The following is a 24,891-nucleotide window of genomic DNA, read 5'->3' as shown; positions in this document are numbered from 1 at the left end:
CAAATTTTAAAAGCTTAGTGGCAGGAGCAATGGAATACATATCCCAATAACAATTTGCACTCCGTTACACCTTTTATCGGTGAATGGTCTCCAGGCTATAGAGACAACCACCGAGACGAAGTTGTCCTGGCCCGTCTTCGGATTGGTCATACATACCTTACACATTCCTATTTGTTGAAAGGCGAAGTTAATCCTCGACTCATAGGATGTGATGAGCCATTCACCGCTAAATATTTTTATTGGACCGCATCGACCTTCTGTCTATTCGAGAATGTTTTATCGTAACATTACATGTCTAAAACCCTTTTTGAAACTGTTGAGATTTTAAAAATTCTATATTACCTGAAAGATGTTGGTCTATATAATAGACTATGATGTACCATTTTGATATTTTGTGTTAACATACCCATTTAAGATTTTTAACAGTTGTCTTTTACCTTGTGTTTTACCGTTTGGTGGCCCTGTTGATCGTTTATGGGTTGACGGGCTGTTAAGATTATCATAATAATAATCATAATAATTTAAAACATTTCGTTGGTCGCTGCTTTACTTGACACAGCACATTCGAACTCGATTAAATCGAATTCGGTTATCTCGAAGTTTTCCCTTGATACCGCGGACTTCGAGATAACGAGGTTCGACTGTAGAAATCGGAACATAAATTTACATTTAGTTGAAGATTAATTCTTCTAAGCCTTGCAATATGCAACGTATAATTTAAGGAAGATTCTTGAAAATCAAGCTATTTGAAACAAATCCGATGACGATTATTGAATAAATCCCATTAGTTTTTTTAGAAACGTATGTAAAAAACTATTGAATAATATTGTTTATATAATGTTACTACTTTTATGTTACTGATCGAATCTATATAACAATTATCTGATTATATGTTGCCAACGATGACATTGTACAAGGGTTACTTACCGAAATATACGCTATTGAATTCCAGCATTCAGAGGCGTCTGCTCAGGTCTTGCAAACGTAGAGTTTGGGAGACTTGGAAGTAATACTCTATACGTCACTACTTCAATAACGCCAGACACGTATCGCCTACATATTCATTAAGTTGGAAACTACTTTTGCATTACTAAAGGTTGCCTGGCCCCGCTTGTATTCAACAATCTCAACTTGAGATTTCCTCAGGTTAAGGTTCCCATCCTTGAGATTTCCTCAAATTTGCCTTGTATAAATATTCCTTAAGCTGAGGGATTTTTGCGACGGCTTAAGCGACCCGATTGAGAATTCCTTTATGAAGAAGGTAAATAACGCTATAAGAGTTGAATAGACTAATCGTTGAATCAACACAAAGTTCACTTGTAGTGCACACGGTTAAGACAAGTGCATGAAAAATAGACTACATGTAAACTAGAAGTGCACTAAGACCCCTGCTGATGAAATGGCTACTTTACCTGTTGGGTTTCATCAGATGAGGTATTCTGGTTGCTGAAGTAGCTCTGGAACGGCCCATTCATCTGTACGGGAAATTGTGGTATCACCTGTGTTGGTTTTGTGCACCTGTAATCTTTTTCGTGTGAACTTTTAGTCTTTATCGCGTGCGCTAGTAGTGCACTAGGATGAAAAGATTAATTTACACTCAACGGTATGTTCTTACATATTTTTCCCTTAAATTTTCAAAACGCGAGGGACAATGGGAATACAATCCACTCTCATCTTCTTCAGGAAGGCCTTCAATGTCATTTCTGGCAATCCCAATATTGTGCAAAACAGCACAGGCCAATGTTACTGTGACATCTTTAATAGGCTCAACTCGTCAACCAATAGAATAACATTGCAGTATCAGCAGTTAGATGAGTGGATTTGAGTGAAGATGCCAGAATGAACAACTTTGTAGTATTTAAATAAAGAATGAATAAAAAATATGCTAACCATGTTGTAGATATACCGTTACACTACGTCTCAGATTGTCATTCCTAGTAATCACCAATGCAGTTTTTGATAATCTCGATTTTACATCAAAAATAACTTTTAACTTAAGATTTATTATGTACGAGAACGGTAAATCATTTGTATCGTTTATGAACTGGATTTACTTACCATTTTTCAAATTGAAACATATATTCGACCCCTGAAGATTCTGGCATTATGGATTTATTATGAAGAACTAAATCATTTGATTTACTGGATTTACCATTTTTCAAATTGAAACATATATTCGACCCCTGAAGATTCTGGCATTATGGACTGATCCTGGCCAGCTTGCAACTGCATTTGTGATCCTTTATCTTGTACCACAAGCCATCTGCAAAACATTGATATTGCTGTGATTAATTTGAACTGAAAATTTGTATTATCTAAACCACAATAGAATTACAGAACAGTTTCATATATTTTGGTATGACTATACTAAGATGACCATTACGCTCTTTGACCTTTTGCTTTCTATGATACTTAGTTTCATATAGTTTATTTTCACTCTCTGGATATTTTTGATTATGTCTTCTCTTGAAATCAGTGAAGGGAAAATATTGTTTTAGTAAAAGTAATCCTGGATCTTTTGTTAGTTTCTTGTTCAGGCAATTACATCTATACTATTTTCAAATATCTTAATGAAAGTTGATGAACACCTTTATCACTTGAATGTGATATGCAGTACCGTTCTTTTGGGTCACTTTGACCTTTACCTCAAGGTCAATGACAAGAATATTTATTCAGCTTATGACTTAGTTATCTTCAGCAGAAGTAATAAAGTCTTTTAAAGTAACAGTGCAACGTTCTGTAGATACACGGTTATTGAGAGAGGGTAAGTCAAAACACCTGTTAATGAAAATGTGGTGAATATTTGATAATTTGCTTGCTCTTACATTACAGTATTACAACTTTAACATGACTAGAAACTTCTGTGATGGAATTTTATTTTAAGTATTTATTATCACATACAGTTTATATATTTCAGAATAAATATCTCTACCATCTACAAGTGATTGAATGTGATATTTTTGTTTCTTTTTTTTTCCCAATTTTCCACAAATATTGTGTCCTCGCTATGAGCTTATTTCACATTATCGTTACCGACCACTCGAACTCTTTTTCACAAACGTTCGGCTGCTGTCGTCACCAAAACTGTACACACTCATAATTTACTTGCAAATGTGTAAAACTCCGACTGGACCCTTACAACGTCTTGTCCAATCAACAGCAAGACGTTATCGTACCGATGTTACCTGGATTATTTCAGTGATAGAGCTATTTAACACTGTCCTTAGAGTTACTTCATTGAAAGGGTCAACATCTTTAACTGATCTTAATACGTTCATGATAAACAGCAGTATCTACATGTCCGACGGAAAACTGGGTATTCTAAATCTAATCCTAAGATTTTCATACCATCAAGTAAGTTAAATTGTTTAAGACGTTACATATGTTAATTATAATTGTTTAAGGGTGTTTTATGTATGCGTGAGAGTATTTTTTTCATTTATATATGTATATTTTAAGTATTATCGAAACATAATTGAATAAATCTAACTACATGGATTCGAAAAAGACAGTTGTTATATAAAATAGTATATAAAATAGTATATTATACGGTAGCAATATAGATATATTAAAATAGTAAATACTGTTATGATAGATATATGAAATATTAAATACTGCGATTATGTATATATAAGATAGGTAATAATGTAGCCATATAGATATATCAAATAGTTAATACTGTGTAAATGCTGTAAAAATGTATATTGAATTGCAAATGCCATATCGATGTACAACAACTGCTTTACTAAAAGCTGTTTAACGGACATACATACATGATAATAAAGTGAGACATCTGCTGCGTTTAAATTACCAATTATATTCATCAACTTGAGGTGTACTATTCTTACCTTAGATTAATCTAAAGTTGTTATTTCATGTGGAAGCGCACAGAAGATGGATGTAATAACTGTGGTAGATAACGATGGAAACACAATAGGTTTTAAGCAACACAAAGGTAGGCGATTTCATCCAGAGATGTCTGGAAATATAAGTGACACACTAGCTGAAATATCTTCCCTGCAGTTCCATGAAGACGACGTCCTATTGTGTTCATATCCTAAATCAGGTAAGAGGGTGATACATGTAATACATGCTCGCAGGTTCATCATTCGTTACAGAATACAAGCTTGTCATGTCAGTATAAGGAGTCATTTATCAGTGTAACGAGTTATTTGTCAGTATAATTGGTCATTTTGTCAGTATGATGAGTCATTTGTCAGTATAATTGGTCATTTTGTCAGTATGATGAGTCATTTGTCAGTATAATTGGTCATTTTGTCAGTATGATGAGTCATTTGTCTGTGTAAAGAGTCATTTTCCCCGTGTCATTGGTCATTTTGTCAGTATGACGAGCTATTTGTCAGTGTAACAATATTTTTGTCAGTATAATTTGTCATTTTGTCAGTATGATGAGTTATTTGTCATTGTAACGAGTTATTTGTCAGTATAATCAGTCCCTTGTCATTAAAATGAATCCTTATTAGCTATCCTTATGTGTATTTGATATACGAAAAAAATAATAGCTTGAATACAAATTCAAAATTAGACTAAACTCCATCATACAGCTATTTCGTCCGTTAAGGATTTATCAGCGACAAATATGGCCTTAAGTTTGAAATGCTGAAGACGACTAATAAGACCGTTAATCTATCGAATGAAACACCAAAATCAAATTGAGAAGTGTACTAGCCCTAGATTTCAAATAAACAGTCAATCCTGTCTACAAATGGCAGTCAAAGGAGCAGAGAAAAGTAATATGAATTGCCTTACACAGTGAACCAAAATGTGATCTTTATAGACCTTTGTATAAAGATGAACTTTACGACAGGTTTGACTGTACAAAATCATGTTTGATTTTAGTAGGATCCACAATACATGATATTATGAAAAATACAGCAATATCATGAAGGCCTTATATATACATATATAAACAAGCGAGATACATACGAATGAAACTGAATTATCTTCATGTGTTAAAGTTTTGCGCAAACATGATAAATACTATAGTAAGTGTGATTGATAAAGTTATGTAGCCTGCGGTACACTGTAAAATGTCACTTAGACATGTTATTTCTATTGATATCATGTGCATGTACATGACTTGAACAACTTAATTCAAACAAATACTTATTTATATATCCACGAATGTTTGCAATATTGAAAAATTAGCACGAAGGTAATCTATATGTGTAGTGTGCTAGTTTGGGTATGGCATCTATACAGCCTATGGACTTTCGGGGTTTGCTTTACCATCTAACATGTTTTATTTTAATATGTGACATAGTGTGAACCGCTATTTTGACAAAAATCTCTATTCCACTGAGTGTTAAAATAGACGATGAAGTTTCAAAAACATGCAATTTATACCTAAGAATAAGGCTTTGTTTTCAGTTTATTTGTCGAGACATATCAAAGTCTATAATAGTGGTAGTTACTACTTACTGTTTAGCGTTAGTCAATGTAATAGAGCAACGACAGGTTGGTCATTTTGTAATGCGACCGATTGTGATGACTTCATGGGACTTCGACAGTAAACTTCAGGTGGTAAGCAGCATAAAATCGGCTTCGGTTCCGCGCCATCAGGAAAAAGGCTTACAGCAACATACTGTGGCCTCTGAAACGCACACGCATCACATGCAACTCACATACATCTCGAGGCTGTACTTAAATGACAAAAGCTTTGATAGGACGTTATACAATATTAATCAAACCTGACCTACGGAAGAAAAGTTGAAAACAATCCGGTTCTAACTCGATGTAGTCATGAGACTTTCATCCCAAGAGAAGAAAACCATTATAAAGATTGTTCTCTGTAACACCTATCGGGAGCAACCTTTGTACAGAATTGAGCATCCTTTAACCAAAGATGATCAATTGATCCATTTTGTACGCGGATAAAAAGACTTGTAATCCTTCTCCCTTAGTCTTGGGGAAGGTGGGACTCAAAACCCACCATTTATGGGAAGTTGTTCACTAAGCCTTGTTCTTACTTATCATGGTTAGAATACCTACATATACATTAACTTAGAAAAACTAACATAAAATAATTCTGAATAAATTTGTAGCTGTCCTGCACATAGGATTCTACACCAACCAATCTGAAGCAGTGACTCATTTATGCACAACAGACCCCATGTGAAGCAGAACGACCTTATATACCAAGTTGGTTCCCTTTCTCAAAGATGCTCTCGGGAAAACGTTGCAACGAGAAACCATTGGACGACCGACAACATGTTTGGCGACAGACCTTACGCTATGACATATGACGTCTGGTATAAGAAAAACAAATGAAAAAAGGAAACATGTTTAATACACTTCAGTTATTTATTTAACTTCAGGTACTCATTGGGTGTACAACATGATCTGTCAGCTACAACATCGTTCTCTCGAATATGCAGGCTCACCTTTTCTGCTTGAATTTGAAAATTTATCACAAATGAATACACTGGGTTCGGTACGTACGTATGCCACCCATCTAACCTACCCATTTATTCCGGAAGAAGCAAAGCAGGGCAATATCAAAGTTATCAACGTTACCAGAAATCCAAAGGACGTGTTCTGTTCCTTGTTCGAATATCAATCTAGACTCAACAACAGGTTATTTCAGGGAAGTTTCAACGGATTTTTTCACCAGTTCGTGTCAGACGGATGTAAGTAAAATATTTTCATGTTGTTATTATATGTGTATATATTTGTATCTTAATATTGAGAATACTCGCCCCTGGGATTTTCTCACATTTGCACTAAACTTCTATTTTCTTCAGTGGTAACATTGAAAAATAAAATGTATAAATTTCATCTGTTACTTCAAATATTAGTCTTGTTATTTCATGCCATTTGTGAAAGGGCAAAAGTTAAATATGGACGAAAATTCTGATGTATGCGGTATATGGGGTTTTCTCTTGTTCAATGAGTCTTTTGAAATCAAGCAGCACTAGTGTTGGAATCTAATATATGTTTTAAAAATGTATATACCTATTATTAACAAATGAGTACATACGTATTTTTATCAACACCCGATTTAGTGTGGGGTTAAAAGTTGATGTATAATTTATAAAATATAAGAAGGAATATACATGTACTTTGGGTGATGCGCCTTCGAGAAGAGAAAACATGTTTTTGCGTGTGTGTATACTTCACTGTAACCGTTTGATTGTTGATAGAAAGCATTAAGAGAATTTCGTGACAAAAACAAAAACAAAATATTGCAAATGTTCGTATGATTGCATTAATTGACTACCGAAAACACTAATGGTATAGTATTTCTAACACATAAAGCAAAGCAGGAAATCTTATGCATGACTCAGTGTTGTTAATCAGAAACAATATTTTCATATTGAACTCATCATATTGATACTCAGTGCCGACCTGCGGAGCCTCCTGGTTCACCCACGTTAAAGAATGGGAAATTGCCAAGAAGTCAAATCCGCGCATGCGATGTCTAAGCTTACGATATGAAGACTTAATACGGGTATGAACTGTTTGTCTCTTTCTGTATGTTGACCAAATTTAACTTTTCATTTTTAATAATGAATTTAATATGACGCGAAATAATTCATGCTAAACTATTTTGACATCACACTCCATGTCTAGTAATCAATTATATTTAAGGATAAATTTATCTTTCTGTCTGCGTTATTTAGTATGACGTGTTTGATGGTCGTTGGTTTGCCTGTTGGTTCCGTTTTTTATACCTTTTTTCTCATTTGATATTTTGATATTACTCACTTGCACTGGCCAATATTTACATGGTGGTTGTCGGCGATGAATCAGAAAACGCTTTCTATTCCGAAACACCTGGTGTTGTTCTCCTTGAACTTCTCAGAAGTCCACTTGCAATTTTCCCTACTTTACGCTAGTTTAATTAAATTCAAATTGGATTACGATTCTGTAGACAAGTTGGTATTTTCTTGTTTTTATGCAACATAAAATAATGACGTAGTGAAGATTGCAGCACATTTTCACGTAGTTATCGATGCATGGATTTGCGACGTAGTGTGTGATATACAGTCACTCCTAAGTATTGTAGACAGATAATTCTAAAACCACTGGAAAACAAAATCATGTATGTATAGTACTGGACAAAAAATATATCTTTGAAATAATATCTAGTCGCATCCCTAGTCACACATTAATTCAACATTAAAGGCAGACAGTCACAATGTAAAGAGTTCCATTGTTCCTAGTTTTATTGAACTCGAGTTTGGATTTTGATTATGTTGACATGGCGTTTTTTCTTGTATGCTCCTTTCATGTAGTCACTAACCATTGCGTTCAAGGACGTCGTTTTTATATAACCTTAAAGGGTAGATAACATTTGAATACCAATTATTAAATAAAAAATATGAATTACTGAACTTATAATGTAAGTCTTTTAAATCTTGTTACCAAGGTGTATGTGGACTAAGGGCGATAACTCGATTCAAATACTGTCTATTTCAGGACACTTTGCTAAATAAGCAATATTATTCATTTATAGTTTCACTTAGCAGCTATGTTAACATAACTTGGAATTTGTTAAAGCAAATCGTTCCGACGTACAACAATAAATAAAATTATTTAATCTAAACTAAAATCTAAACTTAATCATTTCTGATAAAGAAATGAAAGCATCTAAACACTCAGTTATTACGAAAATTACGTCAGGTAAATAGAGAACAACTGGTAAAAATGAAAGAATACAATACGTAATGTTTTGATCTGTAGTATACAACATGAAATATTCTTTGCGAAATGAACTTGAAATAAGTCGGCGAAAGCAAACATACAGCACGGGGGTTCGAGTAATACAAGTTGATCAAGATTATAGGGGAGGTTTGATGGTCATTATTATGTGATTAGGAAATATTCTGTTTCCATGAGCGAGATGAAGTTGGCGTGTTTGATGCTTGTTAGTAGAAGACGCTTACTCTTCCGGAACATCTAATATTGTTCTATTTGTACTTCTCTAAAGGCCTCCGTACCAATTTTCGTTTGTTCATACCTCCCTTTTATTTGAGATTCATTAAAGGTGGATGTGTTTGTTACTATCTTAAAGTTTCAACACATATTGTTCTTATCAGGGCTATACACACGTGCAGTACATAAAGATTACATGGTCAGTATCCTAAACTATGAGCTGTATTTTGGTGACAGTGAACAAAGACAAAAGTGGCGAGTCTCTGGTGAACCCATGTTGTATTCCGCTCCCGACTTTTTTTTCTGTAATGTTGAATGAAAATCATGTTATCAAAACTTCAACAGTTTTGTGATTCAATCTTCGTTTACTTGACATTGATGGTACGCTGAATTATAGCTCTGAACTTTAATGGATATGACAGCGATTTAAAGAATTTTATTAAATAAATTCTTTCATTACAACATATAAAATCAGTTTTGTCAACAGCTGTAATAATGTTAAATAAAATATTCAAGTATATTCAGAAAGTAATTCTGTCGAACTACGTGTTGAAATACAGCTGTTTTCTCTCACTGCTGGATATATGTGGCAAGTGTGTTCCGACAATGGCGTAAATATGAATATATTACGTTTTATAATAAACATGAGTGTCATTTTTTAAAATATATTTATTAATTCTTTTTCTTTCATTTTAGAATCCGTTTTCAAGTATTTTGAAATTGGCAAAGTTCCTGGAAGCAGACTACGATGAAAACTTCTTGAGGAAAGTGGAGCAGACCCTAACATTTGAGAATATGAGGAAGGAACACAATACACAAAAAGGGAAAACATCAAAATATTTGACATGGGTCACCGATGGAAGATTGCCAATTTATCGAAAAGGTTATTAATATGAACATGTTTTGTCTCTTGCTATATTAGCTCCTTTGAAATCAGGTATAATATGTTTAGCTAAATGTCTCGTTTAATTCTTTGTTCATTTTGGAATTATTTTGAACATATAAATACATGTAATAAGAACATATACAATGCTATATACTGCATTCTCACCATGATTCACACATACACATACACCTCTCTCACACACGCGTATATACATACACATCCACATAAAGTTATTGATATCCTTATTGAAGCAGGATTAATTCTTTTTAATTTTATTTACACCCATAATCCTCACACATTTACATAACAACAGGGAGCTTAAGAGGTGGAAAATATATTAATTTTTAAATTATTAGATATTTGGCGAACTGTTATGTTTTAATGTTGACTATTAGATATCAAATTAGTATGTGTAAGAAACGTGGCGAATGTATTATAAAATGATCTGGGTGTACTCTATATTTTGGTTAAAAACGATATGAATTGATTAATCTAGAAGTAAAAGCAGTGATATGTAATGTTCGTAGTTTGGCCAATTAAAGCCATGCTTTATAGTTACTCGAATTTACTTAATTTCCTACAAAATTGACTTCTATTTGAAATTCGTTGATCACCTACAGGTTTTTCATGTACTTTTGGCAGTCTTCTTTCATTTGATATTAAATATCAGTATAGTTAACGATTCCTGATATAGGATATTGTAACACGTTATAAAACCTCGTATTATTATCTATAAATTCAGTTTGTTTCTATGATGTACAAGGGTGTATAGGGAATATATTTCCTGTCAATGTTGAATAGATATAAAGGTTTAATATATTTATATAACATTTTGTCCTAATGTTCTGTGATGCAGGTATATTCCCCCGACCAAGATAAGCTAATGTATATTAAACTGTTCCTTTTTGTTCCATTGTTACTGTTCATAGCTTTACCTGATTTAGAAGTTACTTGTCTTTTTTAATTACAGGGGTTATCGGTGATTGGAAACAAAAACTGACAGTAAAACAAAATGAGTTGTTTGATGAAGCTTATTTGGAGAAGATGGCTGGCATGCCATTCGATCTCAGTTTTGTATATGAATGAAGGACAAACCCATTTTTGTAGTGTAAAATTAAACATAATGAAATTTGTTCAAATAAATCGTTTAACCTAATTAGTAGTCATCTTATTTTTTTCACATACAGTTTGCTGTACATATGTGACAATTGTGTCAGTATCCAACACTCTACTACATCTGGTCCGAAGAAACTGTGATATCATTGGGGAAAAGGGAACCAATTGTGTATAAATGAAGGCTATAGAGCCTCATAAATGGGGCCTAAAAGGGGAGAAATAGTAATTTTAAAAAATATTTTCTTTCTGCCAATGACTTTTATCTAAACTCCGATTGAACCAAACTTTTATATCGTATAAGTTACGCATTCGCATATATTGAAAGACGAAGATAAACCTCGGTGCATAGGATGTTATGAGCCATTCACCGTTAAACATTTTTTGTTGGACTGCGTTGACCTGCTGTTTACTCTAGAATGTTTTTATCGTAACATTACATGTCTAAAATCCCTTTTTGAAGCTGTTGAGATTTGTAAAATTCTACATTACCTGAAAGATGTTGGTCTATATAATAGACTATGACGTACCATTTTTATCTTTGTGTTATTATACCCATTAAAAGATTTAGCATTTGTCGTTTACTTTTTGGTTTGTTTAATGTTATTTTCTTTTGGATCGCTGAGTGTTTTACCTATTGATGTTTCTAATGAACTTTTATGTGTTAAGAATGCAATAATAATAGTAGGATAAGATAGAGGGACAAAGCTTTACGTAACGAGAGAAGCCATGCAAATCAGATGGGCCACTTGTTTTAAAGAAAAATGCTCCATTACGTTACATGTAGCCTAATTAAATATATGGACATCTTTATATACATGTATACCGATACATAAAAAGTGAAAACTGACCCACAACTGAAGCACTGGGTTACCTACCCAGAACAGATAAAAATGCTCCCCTTATAAGTTCAATGTTAATAACTTACCTATTTAAATGAACATCGGGAAGCTAAAAGATATAATCGTTATATGATGCAATTTGGTTTATTTTGTTAATCTACGAAGTCTAACACACATGTTAATGAAGATAATTATTGTTAATTAAGGGTTGTTATAGAGCTGTATGTCTTATGCACAATAAAAAGACACTACAGGAAGATAGAACACAACACAGATTAAGTATAACATTATTTATTATTTTGTATAAAAAAATCTTAATATTTGTCACAATTACATTCAATTTTGTTCTGTCATCATCTGTTTCACACTCTATACAGTTGGGTAGCTCGCCTGAGTGGCAATTCCACAGTTGTTGTGCCTGTTCCTAGACATTTTGATGTATCCCTTCTCGCCCCATGATTCTCCCCAACTGAAAGGGGAACAAGTAACAATATTATTTTATATAATAGTAAACATTTTTCAAATTCATCCTAATTTGCTTGAAGACTACAGAAAAAATACACTGGGACGTTTAGTGACTTTACGGTAGATAGCAACCTTGCATTATATAGATTCTTTGTAAAACACTGCATGGTATGGCTTGTTTATCTTTGGTCGGTCAGATATTGTCGCAATAATCTGAGGGTGTGTAAGTGGAGAGAAATGTCGAAAGCACACATTTTATGTAAACCATTGTATTTAACATCTGGTCATTGCATACCTTATGTTTACACTTTCGGCCCTTTTCGAGGATTGAATGAATTCGCGAAAAATATTTTAGCTGGACAATTTAAGTATTTGACAAAATCTGAGACCAATCCATGATCTCCGTGAAAGATGTTTCGGATTTGCTTTAAGCATTATGTAGTATTGATGTCTCAGCAAATATTTGACTTTAAGTTTAAAACTCCGATGTCATCGGCATTGCTTACCTGTTTTTAACCAGCCAGTAGTCCTTGCCACTTTCAGTTCCGTAGCCAACCGCAAGAACACCATGGTCTAATCTGGTCTCGCTGCAGAAGAATGAGTGATACACTCCTGTTCTGTACAGCTGGAAACTCATGTGACTGGCGTCTATGGCAACACTGATGGGTCCCACCGTAGCAACAGCGCTTTGGAGATCTGACTCGCTCTTGCTCTTGATATCAACAAACCCGGTGTCTGTCGCTCCAACATTAGCTGGTGTGAACTTGCACTGACCGTTCTGTATGAATAAGATCAAATGTCTAATACTTAGTGTTTGAAAGACAATATAGAAGATTGCGAAAGAGATTCAAGAAATGATCCTAAGAATCATCTTGCATAGAATGATTTCCCCGCGGCCTACAACGACAAAAATAAAGAATAGTCATTATTTAAATATACTCTTTGTTTTATTTACATACCTTAATTAAGTCCCAGATAAGTTCATATTTAGTTCAAGGTTAGACTTCAGTTCTGGCTACACAAAATTATGATTCGATATTTCTCTTAGTTGACTTTAACCAGTATATTCTGAGTTTTAAAATATAGTACATAGAAAAAAAGTCTTCAGACTCTTTGTATTAAGATTTTGTCTGTATGGCACTGCAAAAACCATAGATTGATACCACTGAACAGATATCATAACATGGGATGTGTGCCGAAGCCTGATATTCCCTGAGTGAAAGCATACACTGTCATAGAAATACTGTATAGCCAATCTTCAGGAATCATATCCCGTGTATGATAAACAAATTAGTATATGACTTACATATATGTATCATTTTATAATAGTACCATGGGTAGATTATGCATAATAGTATCATATGAAACAACAGCAACTCGATCGAAATTTTGTCTCAAAACCGCTGAAAGCAAGAATATATGATAACAACATTATTAGTATGTAGACCAAAGAGGAAAGATAATTGGCTCCTGCAAACTTACACAACAAGGAAATCACGGACATGTTAGGAGCGTATTAAATAAAGCATGACCTCAGCGAAACTGGGGCAAATAGGAACAACTGAAATTTACAAGGCGATTCCTGACAAAACACAATGAGAATAAGACCAGGTGTTCCTAAATGGTAATATTTCTCTGCTCCTCAATCAGATGGTAAGTTTTGATTTCTAGTTTATGGATAAAGACTTGTTAATCATACGGAGATATTATAAAGATTGACAATTTGCTGGTAAGTAGCGCACTTGCTCCCTGGTGTATTTTGTTTTAGGTTGTAATTATATTCTATCAAATTACACCAACAGTATAATTTACTTATATTACTGACCACGCCCTTGTATGGATAGGATTCCTCGGTGTCGATTCCGTTATTTTCCTTAATGTATTTGAATCCTTGGTCCATTAATCCTCCTTCACAGCCCTGGTTACCTGTAGTGGAAAATTAAACATGACTTCATACACTAAAATTTAATAATTTCTGCCATAGAAACTTCCCTTGATAATGTCCAGTTACATCATTTATGTGGATATTCACTTTGTCATATAATCATGAATAATTATGGTAATAAAGTGATGTTTACTATTGGCAATTGATCATCATTTCCTATAATGATTAATTAGATATTTGACTTATAAATATATATTACTTTATTGTGTCCTTTCTTCTGGACTCTTTTAAATACTACAGTAACCATAGTGATATATACTATGTTGTTTTTCTTCTAAATCTGTCATATAATATTTGTTAGTCGCTTACTATGTTTCCACTCTCCCACTCTGAACATCAGTGACTAGTCCTCAAATAACAAAGTAACTACATGATGCAGTTTGCTGTTTAATTCTATGTTATAAAGTTCTACTTATTCCTGGTTGAAAGGTTGATTTCTATGTTTACTGTGAAATATCGTTGATTATTTTTTTTCCAGGTTAATAACTTGTCATTTTTCAACAAACAATGTTCGTTTTTTTCTCCAGGAAAATACTTTTCCTAAAAGTTGTATAAAAAGTAGTATATACTGTATTGTTGTTTGTACATAGTCGACCCTTACCCTGTTTCCTGGAGCAGTCGACCAGGTTCTGCTCGGACAGAGATGTCAGTGACTTATTAGCCTTGAAATGTTGACCCTCTAGAGAACCAGTTGTGGAGAAGGCCCAACATGAACCGCACTGGCCCTATAGTGGACAAACAGAATATCGAAATGTTTCTATGTACACAAATTGTCTTCCCTAAAACCATAGAAAACGAACATTGCTTTTTCGCTTATCCGGAATAGGAGCACATGACATTACATGATATGTACTAAGGAAAATTTTCAATGTCGAGTCAACATGAAAAAAATAAATGAATAAATTGCAAAATTATCACAGTAATGTTATTTAGGATGCATAGCATGTAAATAGGAACAGAAACTATCCTATCTCTTATATAGGATAAACTCATACACATATCAAGTAAAGGTGTACCGATTCACACTCTAGAAACCATACCTGGTTCTTAACGGCTGTTACGTAGCCCTGTGTACGCCAATCCATGGAGGCTGGTGGATCTCCAACATTTGAGGGAGGCATGTAGGTCGGGGCATTGACAGATTCGGTCCTCATGTGGTAACCGTTCATTGTCTTCACAAACTCCTCATTTGTCTGGTAGTGAAGACAGAGTGGATAAAAGTAAGTAAAATAGACCAACAGATCGTAAATCAGGCAAAACATGACACGACATTTCACGGTGGAAAAGTACATTATAATACTGAACATTCACTTTAATTTTAATTAATTTTCAGTCTATCTATAATACATTTCCGAAGGTATTTTTGTGTTGTAGGTTCCTCTACAAATTCAAATGCTGATTGACAAGAATAAGAAACTGGTGTATCTGCGGATCTGTCATTCCTATAAGACCTCTCACAGAACAAAAAAATCATTATAACTAGGCATCGACAAGTTTTCGAAACCTTGTTGCATTAAAAAAACCTGGCGATCTCGATGTGTGACTTATAACGTAGCCCCAGATGTCTTACCATGTCTCCATACTCGTTCATGCCCAACCAGAATGTGTGTTCCCCTCTATCAGCTGCCAGGTTGTGCTTTTGAATGTAGTCGAGGTGGTTCTCCCAGATCACTCTCCTGTAAACGGACAGACTAGTTAGTTTCAATACATAAACTATAAGCAGTAAATTTGTGTTGAAATGTAGCCTGCGACGAATCATTGGTTATATTTTCCCGTCCTTTTTCCATCCCCCAAAAAGACAAAGTCAAACATGTCAATTTTTTCAATAATATTTTTTTGTTTTTGTTTCATGTTATAATTGGTTAACAACATGACTATTTTATTTCCTTAATCGTAATTGGTGATTATGCTTTATCATTTTCTATGCTTGTCACTTAAAGATATTCTATAAAGGCAATTCAATGTTAACCCATGATAATAAATCTTAACGTGTACGTATATAATTAAGATTCTAAAGCTGGCGATATTTTACTGATATCGTTACGTATCTGATGAGTGCTGAGTAAGAGCTATGTGGTATCTGACCTCTTAGCTTCTTCCTCAGCTCCATAGGGTTTGTTGAACTCTGTCTTGTACGTCTCCCATTCTCCGTCCAGCTCTGCCCGGAAGGCCGTGGATAAGACCACTAGAGCCGCTACTAGTAGAAGTTTGTACATCTGTTCGGGGAACGAAATTAAATAGCTTAATACAAAACCAAATCAAATGTTTATGAAGAGATTCACAGTGGTTAAAAACATTAAGTATACACCAAAAAATACATCCTTATATATCTATATATAAAGAAGAAGAAGAACATATTTTTTTTTTTTCAATTGTATTTTTTCTCTGTCTATGTATGATAATCACGATGGTCACAGCAATTTGTATTAAAATGCTATCTCTTCCAATTCTTCCAACTGATGTCCACATTTATTATCTTAAAATATCGCTGATGTATAATGACAAAAACATAAAAAGAAAGCTTATGACAACGCCTTTTTTCAAAGACGGAAGGAGTTGCAACTATAAGATCAATTAATTTTCAGACCGTTGCCATGTTCTAGTTAATCCCCCAGGGGAAAATATGCTGTTTAACCTATGGAATATTACTGAAACAAGGTCAAGATACTTTGTCAAACGTTATCTTCTCGTCACAGATAAAGAGGTCACGAGAGAAATGCTATTGAACTTGTTTGACCTATCTCCTGTTATCATTTGCGGGGTTTGCACAACATGTTTGGTATTGTGAACTGGGTCAAACCTAACTTTTGAAATGTCTCCGTTGTCAACTTGGTACACATCCAGAGATCGTATTAGATTTGCGGTTACATTAGCAACTACGACGAAACAGGTCTTGTTGTTGTTTTTGTTTATTCTGTGTTTTTTGAGGATAAACGTGATATTAGCAAAGTAAACACTAATTGCTATTTAATATTATATCCGCTTACTTTGTTTAAACACATAAAATCTCTTCTATGATATTTTGTAAAATCTGAATGCATTTTATTTTCTTAGATGTTTTTGAAATTTAAAACTGATAAATAATCTCTGGCACAGAGGTTTAGTAATATTTAGTTCATATTAAAGAGCTAAGGAATACATTCCGTTTTACTGTCTACTGATAGATGAAATTTTACCATGAAAAAAAGTAACTCACTTGAATTGCTTTCTTGTGTGGTATGAAATTCATCATTAAATTTAATAGATGTTGAAATACGTTTATTGTTCCATCTAATAAAATCCCTGAAGTGGTTTCTTCCATAATTATCCCTTTCAACAAACAACTGTTTTTGGTCTAAGCTTAGATAGAATGAAATACATTTTTTCTCTGATGAATATCATTGTAGATATGATAAAACTTGAAATGGCTAACACCTTTAAGTTTATTTATTTTTTTGGAAAGATGCTCTTAAATTATTCTTTATGATTTGATGATTTTGTTAAATAATGCTCTAATACTACTACTATACAAAGTTGTTATGTGTAAAGTGTTCAGGTCTCTTACCTTGTCCAATGGAGATCCTGCCTGCGATACCGGGCCTTAGACTTCCAACTATCTTTATAGTCGATAACAGGGTGTGTGAGTCACGTGATATTAAAATATCTACCACGTGAGTTTTAACCTAATAATCTTTTTTTTAAGATAATAAAATCAACGCTCAATTGAATCATAAAAAGACAAACAACAAAATAGCTAAAGTTATTAAGAAAAACAGTTGTATTTTTGTTGTTGTTATTTAGAAGACTGTTTATTAGCGATTCAACTACACCTGCATTGAGATAAATCAAGCATTTGACGATAGACGTTCAACTTGTTCACTGTCAATACCTAAAGGTTTAAAATACAGCTCTGAGAGAACGATCAGTACGAGCACCAACATGCTGATGTGGAGACCTTTCTTTCAGACTTGGTTTAAAAAACGCCCTTGGTAATTGAACGAGGAAAAATGTGTCACCTCGCATGTCTCCTTTTGAGAGTGATTCCGAAATGGATACACCGGGCTATTCAGAAATCCTGACGTTTTGTTGCGGACACATCTCTTTCAATCCTGAGATCCTGGAGATTTTAACAAATTGTCTTTCCACAATACATTCAGTGAATTGATACTTATGCCTTGTTCTCATTTGCGACGAACGCAAATTTGATGACTTGGACTAATCATGATTTACATGTCATGTGTCGTCGATGAAAAAGAAGACTCTAACTATTCTTGAACACCTGGTCCCATTATCGCTGCATTGTACAACGATTAACAATTAATCGTCATTCTCTTTCGTCATGTTGTTTTTTTATGAATAGCAATGTAATGTAAATGCATAGCGCCTTGCAATAGATGCCAAGTTAATATCAGATTTACGATATCCTCTGTTTGATTTCAAAACAATGTAACTTATGCTTGGTTTACAGTTAAATTTAAATAAAAACTGTCTCATACACACAAGGCTATACGTATGAAATTAAAAGTCGTTGTCTCCACGTGAACGAGAGTTACAAATCATATCCCTGTCAGCCTGGTTTATTCACGTTTTCACGTAATAAACACATTTTTTCATAATATCCGGTGGATTTAAAAACTGCTTTCACTTTTTATCTTTATATTAAATGCATTTTCTATCACGTGGCAAACATGGGCACGGTAAACGTTTTGCTGACATAGATTTTTTCTGGGTCATTGCTGCTTCCACTTTATGTCTTTTTACATTATAAGAGTACGGCCGTTTATATAATACAAACTTTATTCAATTTTCCATCACGTGTCATATAAAGACACACGCACCCGGGAAAAAGATTTTTCGACATAGATTTTATTCTGAGCAATATTATTACTGCATCCATTTTTCTTTTACATCATTAGTTCGAGCGTGTATTTGATATAAACTTTATTCCATTGTCTATAAGGAACACGCCTGTCCAGATGAATAGAATGGAACTGGACCTGGAAACAGCTCAGGGCTACAGACATATATCATTATATTATTCTGTTTCTTATTAAATATATCATTAATCTACGCATGGTGACATATATTTTGTAACTTCCACAGACAGAAATATTAATAAATGTATTATACAATAACATAATTATAAAGGCAGCTTAAAGGGACAGTGAAGAGATATAGAATTAGGAGAAATGTCAGATGCAAAGGACGTCGTCTGTGCGAAAGATATAAGAAAATCAGGGAGCTAAGTAAATGTGAAAGAATTCGGTAGTTACTTTTTGGGTTGAGTTGGCTTAAGTAATTAAGTTGAAATTCGATGAGTTGATTGTGTTAAGTATTCGTTATATGTTTAAAACTAGTTTATTTCCGGGGAAACTGACATGAAAGGCAAATCCTTTGAAATCATGACATCAGAGATATATTGATACACTTCGAAAAAAGAGGTCTTGTCGCCGATTGATATTTGTATCACTACAAATTACCATACACAAACAATATTTTAAAAACAGTATTATTTAGAGTTCACAAGTCACTGTAAACATGATTTAGTTATTGAAATGCGAACATTACAAAAGTGCATCATTGTATGAAAACACAAATGGCTAGCGGACTGTCGACAATATAAACACTAATCGTATGTGGTATTATTTATCTCCGATAAAACCCTTCGTTGATATTACGATGTAGGATTTCAGACGAGATTTATCTCCCCTGCATTATGTCTGTGTTGAATATAAGTTGTCAATAATATTAAAAAATGAACATAAAATTACTACATTGGCCGCTTCGAAATGTTTATCGCTTATAAGGCTATAGATGTGAAACGTACTTGAGGGTTAAGTCTTCAATTACTAATATCCGCCAAGTGAAGGTATATCTGATTGTATTAGTTGATGAATGTGCCGATCCCGCAAACTGTGTGATTTCTGTTTGGTTCCTTTTTTCACATATGTATTAATCTATTTAAAGAGTAAACTTTCGCTATTTTACATTAATTGCGAGACCATTTTTTCTACTTATATAAAGCACTATTGTTGGCACGGATTGAAACGCTCGTGGGGTCTTTCTGTGGGTGAAGACCGTAGTACCCGGGGAAAATCAAAGGGTCGGGCAGGTGATCCTATACCTTTTCAGGGTCGTTCGCATTCAACTGTCAGAAGTGCAAAAATATGAAGCTATTAATATACGTAAAAATATTATTCTAATATTCGCGAATATAGCGAAAATACAAATCACTCAAAAAAAAAAAAAAAAAAAAACATACACACACACAAACACATTGGTACAAGGTACTTAAAACAGGACGTAGCATATTAGGTAAATAGCAATTGTATTTCCCGGAGAGATCTTCAAAATATAAAAGTTAACCAATAGCAATTATATGTACAGTATTTTTCAGTGTTGGATACGTAAGTCAAATTTCACGCCTGAAAACATTCCTTTCTTCTTTGGTTTTAAAGTGATGTAGCCTTTTCGAATCAGTTTTAAATCAACGTTGATCATTTCTAGGTTTCCCTTTGAATCCGATGAATACAGCGGGGCTGCACCTCTTAATTTGCGTTTCGAATCTATAGTTACATCGATATCTCCATCCCCATTCATAGTATAGATCAAGAAGCTTTTTCCGGACCTGATATTGAATTTAAATACTATTTTTTCGTCACCCTTTGCCTGGAGACTTTTTATAGTGATATCTGTGTGAATTGTTCTTGTATATTTCTCCATTGAGCAGATTTCAACACCAACGTTTTCAAACGCAGCTGCTATCTCGTCGGTATTATGTCCTAGGTCATAAGCGGCTTTTGCAATACCACAAGCGGCCCCGCTGAAATTCGATGTTGGATGCCAATAAAAACGATTGGCATGCGCAAAGATCTGAAACACTTTAAATATATCGAATTCGTCCGATGTTACCAGCAAGCACGCCGCTTTGTTGAAAATACCACTAGTGTAGTGGACATCTAAATCGTCATTGAAGTCATTAACATGGTCAATGGACCTACTGTCTGTTTCTGGATTACACATATCCCGAACTGTGTAACCCATGGAGATGTCTTCACCAGATTTGAAGTCGTGACTTCCAAAGATAAATTCTTCGGCCGCCTCTCCGGCAACGTCCGCAAACGACTCATCTACTGCTCCAGACTGACCACTGTACTCAAGATCTGAATGTTCTTCTACGAATCCATGTGTCATTTCGTGACCTAGGACGTCTGCAGAAACCATCGGGTAGAAAATATCCTTCCGGCCATCCCCAAACAGGAGCATTGGACCAGAAAACTGGGCTACGATAGCATTTTCACCGTAGTGAACCCATATTTGAATTGGCTGTTCTTTAATTGCAGGCGCATGCACTAGTTCCTCGTACATTTTGAAAACTCTGTTCGCGTAGAAATAAGCATCGCTGAGTGGAGAAAATGCCCCATTGCCCTCGTCTGAAATTCCTTCATTACAGTCAAAGGAAAATGGACGGTCCCCCTTATTCAATCTTTTACCATGGTGAAGATCATAGACTTTCACTTTATCGTTGGCTAACGTACAATTTGTTCCTGTTTTTCTTACTTTCAGAAAGGGCATAGATTTACCGTATTCTAATTTACCAATCTTGGTATTACCTCCTGTAGTTTTTGCCTGAAATGACGGAAGTAAATTCACTTCTTTCAAGAGTTTTCCAGTATTTGCATTGAGAAAGAAACGACGTCTAGCTATATTGTCATTCCTGAATGCGATAAATGATATTTTGTAAGCTAATGCTGCCACATGTCCTACAGGATATATCACTAGTTCCACTTTTTCGTTACTGTACTCGTTGCTGTCGCCACCAAAGTACATTTTTGCAAGTACCAGAGCCTCAGCTTTCTTCAGAGTTGGTATTACGGATGTGACGTCATTGTGAATGTCTTGAAGCAGTTGCCCGGATGCTTGTCCGGTGTACGTACCGTGTTCACTGTCGACCTCTATGGAAGCAATGGAATCGTAAACTGGAATCCCGTGGAATGTTTCAAAATATCGCATGACCTTTGACCCTTCTATGGTGTTGACCGCGTCACTTTCTATGAGGTCAGTTTCCTGTTCTATGTTGATAACTTCCCCTGGAGTTGTATCCAGTATGGATCGTTTCTCATTCATCAACTCCAGGTGTCTGATGGATCTGCTAACTGCCTCATCAACGTTCATCCATCTCGCGCCTTCAACTACAACGAAATATCAATATGATATTATAGGGAGAGGGACTGCTTACTCTAAATGGAAAGTAATAGTTTGTTAGAGTGTGTAAGAACTCGTAATAGCCAGTGTCATACATGCATTATAGCTGGTGTCCACCGAAACGGATAGAAGGATAGTGTCAACAGAAACGAAGCGACATATATGAATTCAAGTAAAGCAGATCTATTTTCATTTGTCTAATGTCTACCTGAAACCAAACAAAGACGAAACATCCCAGTTCAGAACATGGTTGCACAACATTTCCTGTAAAATTAGATGTTTTAGTTTGTACTACAGATTACTGTAAATAAAGAAATTTTTGTTTGTCCTGAAAATTGTAAAGTTAGATATTTTCGTTTGTACTACAAATTTCCTGTAAAATTAGATGTTTTAGTTTGTACTACAGATTACTGTAAAATTAGATAGTTTCGTTGGCCTCATATGTGGTTGAATTTTCAATAGATCTCTAATCTATGATCAATTCCTTTCGTGATTAAAATATAGCACAATCAGTATGACCATACAATTATAACAGTTCGCGGACAATTCGTAGATTACAAGTACACATAAAATAAACAAAACAGCTGATAATCCTCTCCCCTATCCCCAACCCTATCTCCCACAAACACACAGAAATGTCTTTAGAACTGATTTATGCTTTACGATCAACTACGGGTTTTTATTTTCTATTAAAGAGAGACTTGCATGTATGTTCATAATGATACTAAGTGCTATTCAAGAACATCCATTCGACAAAGATTATTGGATATTTTGTAAAACCATTGGAAAAAGGTTGATCAAATGTCGCATGTTACCGTCATATTGCAAATCTATATACATCAAACAAAGACAACAGATAGCTATGAAAGGGATGCAGCTTGTTTTCTCAATTTTACCACCTCACGAAATTTGCTTCAGATCAGTTAGTTTTGATTTTATTGCTGATATAGAATTAATAACTCATAAATATCAAAACCTGATATCCACCAACAACTATTTGATTGCAATTAGAAAGTTGTTTGTATTTATGACAGCATCATACAGACGCCTTGCAATTTTACAGTGTCTTGTCGTTTACTCTTCCGGAACACTTTGTCTTATTTTCCTTGTACTTTTTCAGGAGTGTGTCTGTGTCTGTTTGTTTTATTCATTTTTCGCCGCAGTATTATCAAATTTGACCTTGAATCATAATTACGTCGACATGTTGGTATTTTTTTATTTTCATCTTTGATGTAATAAACGAAATGGACTCTGGATCCAAAGTTGAAACGTTAACAAACAAAATACCGGACAAAAAACTAAACTGCAAAAGAATTAAGAGTTCAAAAGGGTATGAACTCTTAATGCCTCACAATTATCATAGCTCTCATATGTAAAAAGTAGCCGTAGATTAGTATACTTAAATGACTTTTGACATTTGGCATCTAATTATGCATTAGATACAGTTCAGTTCCGTATATATTATATTCATAAGGATTGTTTTGATCTATCAATTACATACACACACACACACACACACATATATATATATATCTAGGCCAAAGCATACTGATATCACGACCTATCTTCATTTCTGTAATTAAATGAAGAATCTTATGTTGTTTTATGATAGTATTTTAATGGATAACTTAACAGTATAAGTTAATGAATCCCCATAAACGAAACACGATTAAATTGTGTAGTGTATGAAACATCTAAAAAAATACCAAAATGTCAATATAACAAAAATCCAAACCTAGATTAAAAACCCTAGGACAAGATATACAATGATGTTTACTCGGAAGCTCCTGAAAAAAGTACAAGTAAAAAGACATGGTGTTCTGGAAGAGTAGCGTCTTCTGCTTCATGGACGACACCCGCCATGTGAGTCTTGGTTAATCAAAGTAAGTAATGTCACGTTCCCAAAAAAGAACATGGTATAACAATATATCCAACTGGCAAACTAACGAGCATGAATCACGTCTACCTCCACACCGCACAGAGAAATACAATTTCTCTCAATAACATCACTTTGACGACCAAAAAACTTCCGAATAATTCTCATCATCTTGCATCTTTTGAACCCCAGTTTTACGAGGTTTTCCGTCTGTTGACGAGTTCTTTCACTAAATCGTGATAATGGGAATATACCCTTGAATATAGAATCAATTGAATTTACATGTCCTTGTTGTTTTACTTTCGTTGATATTTTTAATGTATAAATTCATTCGTTGAGGATCTGTTAAATATTACTTCAGTAGATTTGTTTATATTTTTATTTATCCACTAAATCAAATGTCCATGGAATAAATATTTTGAAAAAAAAGCCATGGAAATTCAGCCCGACGAAAAATTATTTTTCAGTGCTGCAAATACGACAGTGTATGATATATAATCACTCGAGTCATGATGACAAGACTTACCTCTTAATACAAAGACAGTTAAGGACGTCACTACACAGTATGCGGAGAGACCCATGATGATGCCTGCTGGGTACAGCACTAAAGATGACAGTGGGACATGCATGTGTATGCCGTTTTAAAATGTAGTGAATTACACAAATTATCGTGGTACGACAT

The 24,891-nt window shown here is 34.3% G+C and overlaps 3 protein-coding genes across 3 annotated transcripts; 1 reads left to right on the top strand and 2 right to left on the bottom strand.

Moving 5' to 3' along the window:
- The first annotated feature begins 6,358 nt into the window (after positions 1-6,358).
- On the top strand, positions 6,359-10,870 carry LOC132554459 (sulfotransferase 1C4-like). The gene is made up of 4 exons (XM_060218777.1): positions 6,359-6,650; positions 7,362-7,471; positions 9,595-9,781; positions 10,755-10,870. Exons 1-4 carry the CDS (start codon positions 6,359-6,361, stop codon positions 10,868-10,870), a joined length of 705 nt encoding a protein of 234 aa, XP_060074760.1.
- Positions 10,871-12,108: 1,238 nt separating this feature from the next.
- LOC132554464 (procathepsin L-like) lies at positions 12,109-16,365 on the bottom strand. The gene is made up of 7 exons (XM_060218781.1): positions 16,235-16,365; positions 15,720-15,825; positions 15,190-15,342; positions 14,751-14,874; positions 14,030-14,130; positions 12,711-12,982; positions 12,109-12,208 (listed from the first exon to the last, which is right to left on the bottom strand). Exons 1-7 carry the CDS (start codon positions 16,363-16,365, stop codon positions 12,109-12,111), a joined length of 987 nt encoding a protein of 328 aa, XP_060074764.1.
- Positions 16,366-19,056: 2,691 nt separating this feature from the next.
- On the bottom strand, positions 19,057-24,800 carry LOC132554468 (elastase-like). Its single transcript, XM_060218786.1, has 2 exons — positions 24,736-24,800; positions 19,057-22,320 (listed from the first exon to the last, which is right to left on the bottom strand). The coding sequence occupies exons 1-2, from the start codon at positions 24,788-24,790 to the stop codon at positions 20,522-20,524; spliced, it is 1,854 nt and encodes a 617-aa protein (XP_060074769.1). The 5' UTR covers positions 24,791-24,800; the 3' UTR covers positions 19,057-20,521.
- Between the last annotated feature and the right edge of the window lie 91 nt (positions 24,801-24,891).

Source organism: Ylistrum balloti, unplaced genomic scaffold, assembly GCF_031769215.1.
Source record: "Ylistrum balloti isolate Yb309-2 unplaced genomic scaffold, AGI_CSIRO_Ybal_v1 Utg370406, whole genome shotgun sequence".
NCBI classification, from domain to species: Eukaryota; Metazoa; Mollusca; class Bivalvia; order Pectinida; family Pectinidae; genus Ylistrum; species Ylistrum balloti.
The sequence above is the reverse complement of the archived record's forward strand: the minus strand, read 5'-3'. Positions and strand labels throughout refer to the sequence as shown.